Source organism: Arachis ipaensis, chromosome B5 (assembly GCF_059453495.1).
Source record: "Arachis ipaensis isolate K30076 ecotype BB chromosome B5, ASM5945349v1, whole genome shotgun sequence".
Classification (NCBI taxonomy): domain Eukaryota; kingdom Viridiplantae; phylum Streptophyta; class Magnoliopsida; order Fabales; family Fabaceae; genus Arachis; species Arachis ipaensis.
The window spans coordinates 8,328,330-8,338,689 of NC_142440.1; the positions used below are offsets into that span (position 1 = coordinate 8,328,330).

Genomic DNA, 10,360 nt, shown 5'->3' on the forward strand with positions numbered 1-10,360 from the left:
ATATTTTATGAATGAAAATCATGTGAAGTTAATAGTTGAGAATCGTTCGATAATTTAATAAATTTGACTAAATTATCACATCTAAAATTCTTAGCTATTAATTGTAAGACCCCAAATTTTTAAAATTCAAATAATTGTCTATTTATAAATTATTATATTATATTGAGATGTAATTTTTAAAAAAATTATTTTTAACAAAAATAATTAAATAGAATTTTATGATTATTGAAATTTAATTTAATTATTATTTATTTTATTAAATTTAAATTATTTATCAAAAAATAATTTGATAAAACAGAAATAAAATTGATTTTTATTGTTATTATTATTATTACTATTATTATTATTCTCATTGTTATTATTATTATAATTATTATTATTATTATTATTATTATTATTATTATTATTATTATTATTATTATTATTATTTAACCTTATGTATTACTATCTTAACTTATCCTATGTTCTTTGAATAACACTATTACCTAATAATATTTAATCCATCATTCTTCATGACCGAAAGCCTAGGAAAACTAAATGAGATCAAGCCAAACGTGGCTTGTGTACCAATACATATATATATAAAGGTGACACCTAATCACCCTTTCTTTGTCCAAATCATCATCAAATCCATTAAGCATGTTCATTATGCAATAACCGAACTTGCATGTATCCAAACAAGAAGAGAGAGTGGCCGAAGTTCATGTGAAAACCGTGAGTTCCTTTTAATTTTCATTTTCGATTCTTTTTTATCCATAATTCTAATAAAAAATCTAATCCGATGAAAGTGTTCGTATCTTCCTCTTCTACGTGTTGGTGTTATTTTTGTTCAGTAAAAGTTGACGGTGGTATAGCTCTTCTTCCTCTTGAGTTCGACTAATTGGAGTTCTAAGAAACACAGACGATTTCTGACATTTTCTTCTTCAGCAATTCGGTAAGAAAATTTCTCTAAAGCTTTTGTTGATTTTGATTTCATATAGAGGTAGGGATTTTATTTTAAAATTAACTGTTTTAAACTATGAATGCCATGGAAGTCTAGTGGATATTTGTAAATAATTTATGATTATTTGGAATGACTGAATGATGAATTTGAGTTGTGTTTGTGACTGAATTTGATGAATATGTGTTTGATTTCTTGATTGATTAGGAGTGCTGAAAATTCTAATTATTGAGTTAAAAAGTATTAATTTGATTTATTGAAAAGTCGGTTTGATTAAATACTATGTAAAATGAATTTTATTGATTTATCGAAAATAATTTTTGATATTGAAATCAGTTTGAGTTATTAGAAATGATTTAAAAGAGGTTGAAAATAGTTCAGTTGGGACTCGAAAAGGGTGGTTAAGCCCGAGTTTTAAGGGAAGTGCTACCGAAATTTTATAAAATCTGAGGTTTTATTTGAAAAGTTATTTTAAAAGATTTGATTTTAGAAAATTAAATTATTTGAGATTTATTTAGTTGAGAAAAGGTGTATTCTATTTTCAAACTCAATTTATTTAAAAAAACATAATATTTTAAATCCAATTTTGTAAGGAGAGATTTTGTTTTAAGTGTTGTTTTGAGTTCGGTTTTTTTAAGAAAAGGAATCTCTGCCACAGGAGAGTAGAGAACAAGGATTTAAAGGATATATTAACTTAAAGAGATTGTCTGCCACAGGAGAGCATATGTGATATTGTTTGGGCCTTAGTGCCAAATGTAAAGTGGGGACGCCCACACATTGAGAACTGTTTTCCAGATGTACGCTTATTGATTTGGAGAGTCACACTGTATGCGGCCTAGCCGTACGACTTATAAGCACACTGTATGCATCCGGAAAGTCATATCTGGGACTTGTGCCCGGTAATGTCGGGAGCGGGTAGGCAACCGACACATGAGCTCATGGCCTGCATTAGGAATAGACATGCATCATGTTGTTTGCACATTTGTATTTGGTTGTATTTGCTTGTATTACTTCTCTGTGATTGTGCTGTTTGACTTGTTTGTATGTTGGTTTGAATCCCTTACTTATGCTGTTAGTTCACGGATGTATTGAGGTGAGATGTTGTGGTTGAAAAATGATTATGTAGCTGAGAGATGGTTAGCATGACTAATTTTGTGATTAAAATCTGTTTTGAGTTAGAAATTTAAAGAAAAGTAATTAATTATCTAAAGTAGAAATAAAAGTATTTTCAAAGGTTTAACAAAATAGTTTTACTAAGTAAGTTAATTATTTGCCTTAAATTCATTATTTTTACGGCATTTCCATTCCCTACTGAGAACGTGTGGTTTGTTCTCACCCTAAAATCTTCCACCCTTTCAGTGACACAGGTTCAGAGATTCAATAAGAAGATGCAGACGACTAGTAGATTTACTTGTGATTCCTGTTGTTTTTATAGAGTTCCCTCGCCCTTGTTGCTTCAGAGTTTTTATTTTATCTAGAGGGATAGGTATTGTATGAGTTTTACATTGAATTTAATTGTATAGCATCTATTATTATTAATAATTATGTGATTATTATTATTTGAAGATCTTTTGTTATGTAATTTTAATTACTAAAATCTATTTTCTGGAACTTTCTTAAAAACAGAAACGCAATATCGACATAAAGGCTCAATATTAAACAGATAAATAGTAAATAAGAAAAATAGGTTAGTAACTCCTCACTTTTGGTGTAATACCCTAACTTTTAGCACCTCATGATCGTACTAAAAGTCTGAGTGCTACTTACCTCTAAACCTTTTTATTATATACTATCTTTATTTAATATTGAGCCTTCGCGAATACAAACCGAAACTTTAATTAAGAAAACGAAAAGAGACTTTATTTTATGCCACTAAATCACAAAAGTATATATATTCACATAGTATTAAATACATAAACTTATTTCAAGATTTCCAAAAACAAATCCTACCCCTCTAAAAACTCTAACTAACAAGGCGAGGGGAAAACAAATCCTAACAACTCAACTTATAAACATATTCCTCTGTGCTTCCGTAACTTGACAATGAGCCTTTGCACCTGTAGCTAAAAGGGGTGGAGATAGGGGGTAAGAACCGGGAAGTTCTTAGTAGGGTCGGAGTTAGAAGTTAAGTTCATTTTGCCATTATTAACCGACCGCAACTAACAACAAAACACTTATAAGCATGAATAATAAAAGAACTCAGAAGTCAATCAGTCACGCAGCACACACACACAATCACAGAGTTACACAGCACAGAGATATGCGCAAACAAGCATGATGCATGTCTATTCCTATCGCAGGTAATGAGCTCATTTGTCGGTTTCGACCCGCACCCGACGCAATCCGACTCGCAAGTCAGATAAGGCATTCCAGCGGCATAACCTCTGCAAGTTTCCACTTCTTGCAGGTGCTGATTCTCCAGCTGAAGTATGCCGAACATGACCTCTGCAAGTACTTGCAGGCGCTGATTCTCCAACTGAAGCATGTGCCACTTTCTCCTGGAAGCCGTTCCATACACACGGGCGTTCCCGCACAATCATTCAAAGCCCACGGCTTAACACTTTCACATCGGCACCATAACTATTTACTTTCCGTCACCCTCTCGTGACCTTTCAATCATTCTCATAAGTACACGTGCCGATTTATCTTCTCTTTTTCTTTTAAAACTAAAACCACATCTTTATGCCATTCTCCAAAATCTTTAAAACGATTAATAATCCAACCGACTCCAACAGCAAAAATATTTCTTTAATAATTCAAAATCAGTTAATATATTTCTTAAAGCTTTTGAAAATTCCATTTCTTATTCCCAAAATAATCAAAGCATCCCAGCTAGTTGTTCATACATAACTGAATCAAAATCTCAAGCAAACAACAATAATTCAACAATAATTTAACATAAATTCATTCAAATTCAAGTAATAATCAGCTAAATCAACATTCACTTATCAAACTCACATTTGATTATTATAAAGTTACCAAACCCTACCTCCATACGAAATCAAACTAACGGGACCTCCGGAGAAGTTTTCTGACCGAACTACTGAAGAAGAAAACGTTAAAAATCGTCTGTGCCTCCTAAAACTCTGACCGAATTCAAAGAAAAGAGGAGTTATGTCACCGTCAGCTTCCACCGAACAAAAGATATGCCAACGTGTAAAAGAGGAAGATACGAATACTTTTATCGGATTGGATTATTTTATTAAAATTATGAATCACAAAAAATTGGAGTTAGAAACATGGAGGTTTCACGGTTTCTCTCCTTCACTCTCGGTCACTCTTTCTTTCTTTTCTTTCACGTTTGGTTCGGTTTAATGAAGATTAGGCGGTGATGATAAGTATAATAAAAAATTGTTAGGTGTCATGGTTATAGATAAAAGAAACATGTGTCATATATGTATACAAGCCACCTTAGCTTGCTTTCTTTCTTGCTTTAATATGTATATACATACTGAATATATGTGTAATGGCATATATGTAGGATAATGGCCTTCGGCCACTTTCTTTTCCTTTCCTTTTTTTTTTGAACGATGATAATAATAATAATAATAATAATAATAATAATAATAATAATAATAATAATAATAATAATAATAATAATAATAATAAGTTTTGTTTAATCAAAACATTTTTTGATAAATCATTTAAATTTAATAAAATAAATAGTAATTAAATTAAACTTTAATAATTATAAAATTTTATTTAATTATTTTTGTTGAAAATAATTTTTTTAAAAACTACATCTTAATATAAAATAATAATTTGTAAATAGTTAATTGTTTAATTTTTAAAAATCTGGAATCTTACATCTGGTACGGTTATGACGTGCTATAAGTTAGGATGTTATATTAATTTTATATATAAAGACAACTTCATGGAAATGATTTATATGTTCTATTTATATTAGATTCTCTTTCTTCATTAAATATTAAATACTCATGATATTTACATTAAATGTATTGTTCAACATTGATATTCAGTTTAATTATTTTGTTAGTCTCTATAGTTTTACTAAATTTTTAATTAAAACTTTATAATTTTTCTTTTTAATGAGATTTTTATACTACTTTTAATTTTGTAATTAGATCACTTTCATATCAAAAATATCAAAATTAACAGAAGATTTCTCCCAATATACATACAGTCGAAGATCCAATTATATTTTTAATTATGAATACTTTCATTTCTAAAAAAAAATATTCAGTTAACTCTAACATTTTTTATACTAAAAAGATTTAATTATAAAACTAAAAGCAACATAGGATCAAATTAAAAAAAAAAAAGAGAAAATATATAAACTTAATTATAAATTTAATAAAATTATAGAGACCAACAAATAATTAAACTTTAATATTCTAAGATATCTTTAAGGTTACTAATAGTAATTCAAGAATTCTTTAAAAATATTACTTATTGAAACACAAATGCTTTTTAACCTATATGAAAATATTGAAAATTATTTCTGTTATATATCCTCTCTCTTCAATAATTATGGGTTGTTTGGTATTATTATTGTTGGCTTACCTTTGCGTAACTAATTATATAATTTAGTTACCATGTGTTTTAAAAATATATATTAAAATTATTAATTAAAAAATTATAAAAAAGATAAAAAAATTATATATATATATATATATATATATATATATATATATATAATTGAATTATTATGTAAAATTTTTTAGTTTGTCAATTGTCAATACATCAAAATTAAAATTATTTTTTATTAAAAAATTATCAATTAATGAATTATATATGAGCTTTTAATCGTCACGTTGACTTTATTTTTATTTCATAATATCTATTAAACTGTCACATTTATTTTTTAATATAATATTTTTAATTGAATTATTAATTATACTGTAATAAATAAAAATATTAAAATTATTTTACTATTTTCTTTTTTCATTAAGAGTTGTTTAGTAAAACTAAATTATTTTTAGATTACTCTTGATTTATTTTAACTCTCTTATTAATTGTATATTATTCAAAGTAAATGATAGATAAAAGAAACAACCGAAATAAATTAACAATAAAACGAATGATTTTTGTTATAAAATTTGCATAGAAAAATTATATTTGGCAAATATTATAATGGAATAAAGAATAGAGTGACAAATAAAAAACAAAAATAGTATATTATATATTAAATAAAATTTATATTAAGATTTTGGATACGGGATTATTGTATCATGTAAATGGATTTCATTTTAACTTTTTAACATTATATATATTTTTATTATGAGGAGTGTTAGTAGGGCAATAAATTTTGTAATTTGTAACTATTAATTAGTTATTATTAATATTTTAAATAATATAAAATTATATTTAATAGTATAAAATTATTTTTTTTGCTAGTTAAATGCTAGCTAAATTTTAATAAAAATGCTAGTTTTCTAAACTTTTTTCTTTTTACCATATATGTATAAAGAATAATGTATTATCTATTTATTTAATGTATAAACACGGTTCATGTATGAAATATTAATGGCAACAAAATGGAAAAAACATAAATGGCTACCTTAACTAGAATTCACTCGTACTCTCCCTTTTTAAGTAAGAAATATATATAAATATTTTCCTTTCATCAAATTTTTTTAAATAAAGGTAATGAGTCTATATACATTTCCCTACTTTAATAAATTGAGAAATGCCAAATGTATATAGATTATAGATTCGTCACTCTTATATTAAATAATAGAAAAAAAATTGATAAAATAAAGGAAAAAATCCCATTATTTATTATGATTTTTATTTAGTTATTATATATATATATATATATATATATATATATATATATATATATATATTATCAATGAAAATATTAAATTCAGTTATTCTTATGTGAAGTTGATACTTGAGAATAGTTCGATTTAATAGATTTGACTAAATTATTATCTAAAAACTCTTAACTATCAATTTTACATGAAGATAACTACATGTAGATATGATAATAGGTATTTATGAGAGCAAGGACCCTTCCTCCATTCCTTGTCCCCGTTTAAGAAATCGCCCTGCACCCGTATTACGGGTCCTCATTATTTCCTCTTGAGGGGGAGGCAAATAACGACGGATATGTGGATATTAAACTTTAAAAAATAAAAAATTTCAATCATGATAAAAAATTTTATAATTCAACAAAAATGTATTAAATCAAACCCAATTCAAACACATTCAACATTACTAAACCCAATTTAATATTATTCAACTAAATCTTCAACATACAAACTGTTACGGACCGCCGAGCCCAGCCCAACTAGCCGTCAGGTCGGGGCACCACCCCGACCCAAACCCAAACCTCCAGCAGAAAGGAGTTCAACGGGTCAGCTCCTAATACCCGACCCAAGGCACGCGCGACTTACCACCTGTGCGAACCATGCCATCATCTGGGTTGGTACCCTTGGGGCAACGTCCCAATCCCTGACCTGAAGTCCGGGACGACCTGCCCCTCCCACGTGGATTAAGGACAGCTCACAAGCTCCTTAACCAATGGGCTAGGTCACCGCTAGGCCCACCCAGCACAGTATATAAGGGGAGAGAATAGTTCTCCCCCCGAGGTACGTCACACTTTTACCTAATTCGGCCATCTTTTCGTATGGACTCTGACTTGATCGTCAGAGTGTCCTTGCAGGTGGCCACTCCCGTGCCCCACTCCACCTCCGGCGTCATCAGCGCACATCAGTCCTCACTCCACGTCAGCTCAGGGTCTCTTCCTCTCCTCTACTCATAACCACCCGACCCGTCGAGTACCCGAGATCATCAGGTAACGAACATTGGCACCGTCTGTGGGGACCTCAGAGTAGACATGGAGCGACCCCTCACTTCGCAGGAGCTCCTCGAAGGAGGCGGGGCACGCCTGAGCAGAGCAAGTTCTACAGCCCGTGCTGGAGAGCAGTCGAGATCCTCCGTTCAGCCAGACCAACAAATGTACACCAAGACCCCCGAAAGACGTCCCTTCGGGGGGACGGGGCCGACAGCGCCAAGATCATGCAAGAACTCAGGCATAGAGTACAAAACCTTGAGAGAGAGCTGGTGGCGAGGAGCCGACCCCATGGAGACGTCAGCCACTCCCACGGCGGTGTCAGCCGATCCCACGCTTGTACTCGCTCCCCCTCCCGAGCACACGACAGCCAAGAAAAAAGCCTAACAAGGAGTGACGAGGCACACACACAAGTGACCTCCCGACCTACCCAAGGCGGGTCAGAAAGCCACTGGGAATCCCAGAGGGGGAAAGCCAGGGGACAACAGGACCCCATCATCATGGGAGTCACTCCTTTCCACCCCTCTCTCCTCAAGGTCCGGCTCCCGAGAAACTTCGACAAGTCGACGGACATGAGGTACGATGGGACTAAGGACCCCCAGGAGCATATCACAGCCTTTGAAGCAAGGATGAACTTGGAAGGGGTAGGCAACGCAGTCAGATGCCGGGCATTTCCCGTGACGCTGGCTGGCCCAGCGATCCGATGGTTCAATGCCCTTCCACAAGGATCCATCATAGCTTTCACAGACATATCCCAGAGCTTCCTGGCTCGGTTCACGACACGCATAGCCAAAGCAAAATACCCAATCAACTTATTAGGGGTTACCCAAAAACCTGGGGAGCCGACCAGGAATTTCCTAGATAGATTCAACGATGAGTGCTTGGAGATTGACGGCCTCACGGACTCAGTCGGCAGCCTTTGCCTAACGAACGGCCTACTAAACGAGGACTTCAGAAAACACCTCACTACTAAGCCTGTCTGGTCCATGCAAGAGATCCAAAGCATGGCCAAGGAATACATAAATAATGAGGAAGTCAGCCAGGTGGTAGCAACCAACAAACGGCAGCTACCAAACCACCCAGCTCGGCAGACCACCCAAGTCGACAGCTACAAAGAAGCTCCCAGGGACGGCACCCTAAGCAAGCTGTCCAAGCAGCCACGGGTAGGAAGTTTCACGAACTACACGCCACTCACGGCACCCATAGTAGAAGTCTACCAACAAATTGCAGACAAGGAAATCCTATCCAGACCTAGACCATTGAAAGAGAGAACAGGAGGCAACAAAAGCCTTTACTGTGATTACCACAAGGGATTTGGTCACAAAACCCAAGACTGCTTCGATCTCAAGGATGCCTTAGAACAGGCCATCAGAGAGGGAAAGCTGAATGAATTCTCCCGGCTCATCAGAGAACCGTGGAGGAAAGAAAGAGAGCGCTCCAAAGAAGATTGGAGCTACACTGTCAAGCCAAGACAAGAACCTACGGGGGATGCCAATAACCCCCCAACATTCGTGGTCAATATCGTGGTCGGGCGTGACAGCCCTCCTAAATCCAGATCGGCAGCGAAAAAGGATACCCGGGTACTCTCCATCTCGACAGAGGGCCCCGTCGCCAGCAAAGGGTATCCCACAATATCTTTTGGCCCGGAAGATAAATGGTTTTACGATCTCCCCGAAAACCTCCCATGGTAGTTACTGCGATGGTCGGGACAGGATTAGTCAGACATATCCTCGTCGACACAGGAGCTGATTCTAACATTATATTCAGAAATGTGTTCGACGCCATGGGGCTCAAAGAGTCTGACCTCAAGAGTCGCCAGCACGGAGTCATAGGACTAGGCGATAACTACATCAAACCCGACGGGACGATCTCTCTCCCAATCTGCCTAGGAACTGGTGACGCCAGGAAATCGGTTATGGCAGACTTCGTAGTCCTCAGAGACTCCACTGCCTATAATATCATCCTAGGGAGACTCCACTTCGTAGTCCTCAGAGACTCCACTGCCCATAATATGCACCAAGTTCCTGACAATGAAGTTCATAACGGACAAGGGAACAGTTGGCTCTATAAGGGGAGACCTAGAAACGGCAGTCGCCTGCGACAGTGCCAGTCTCTCCTTAAGGAAAGAATCCAAGAGGGCAGCAGGTGTATTCCTGGCAGATCTGGACATTAGGATAGAGGACAAGCCGAGACCAGAACCAGAGGGGGACATGAAAAAATTCCAAATAGGAAAGTCGGCAGATCATTTTACCTTCGTAAACAGAAACCTGCCCCATGAACTCAAGGGCCCCCTCATGGAGATCGTAAGGACAAACGGCGACCTCTTCGCATGGACACCATCAGACATGCCGGGATTGGACCCCGAGGTCATGTCCCACCGGTTAGCCGTAAACCTGATACCAGACTGGTAGCCCAACGGCAAAGGAAGATGTCGCAAGAAAAGGCTGAAGAAGTCGCCAGACAAATAGCAGGGTTGCTAGAAGCAGGGTTCATCAAAAAACTCGAGTACTCAACATGGCTATCCAATGTCGTCCTAGTAAAAAAAGCCAGCGGGAAATGAAGAATGTGTGTTGACTACTCCGATCTGAACAAGGCGTGCCCAAAAGACTCTTTCCCCCTCCCCAACATTGACACCTTGGTCGACTCAGCGGCAGGATATC

General features: G+C 34.8%; 1 protein-coding gene and 1 long non-coding RNA gene across 2 annotated transcripts; both read left to right on the forward strand.

Annotated features, from left to right (window-relative positions):
• The first annotated feature begins 619 nt into the window (after positions 1 to 619).
• LOC110271730 (uncharacterized) lies at positions 620 to 2,505 on the forward strand. Its single transcript, XR_002362337.2, has 3 exons — positions 620 to 714; positions 834 to 934; positions 2,300 to 2,505. It is a non-coding gene; the product is annotated as an uncharacterized LOC110271730 (long non-coding RNA).
• A 5,695-nt stretch (positions 2,506 to 8,200) lies between these two features.
• Positions 8,201 to 9,391, forward strand: LOC107640060 (uncharacterized). Its single transcript, XM_016343614.1, has one exon. It carries the CDS (start codon positions 8,201 to 8,203, stop codon positions 9,389 to 9,391), a length of 1,191 nt encoding a protein of 396 aa, XP_016199100.1.
• The last annotated feature ends 969 nt before the right edge of the window (positions 9,392 to 10,360 follow it).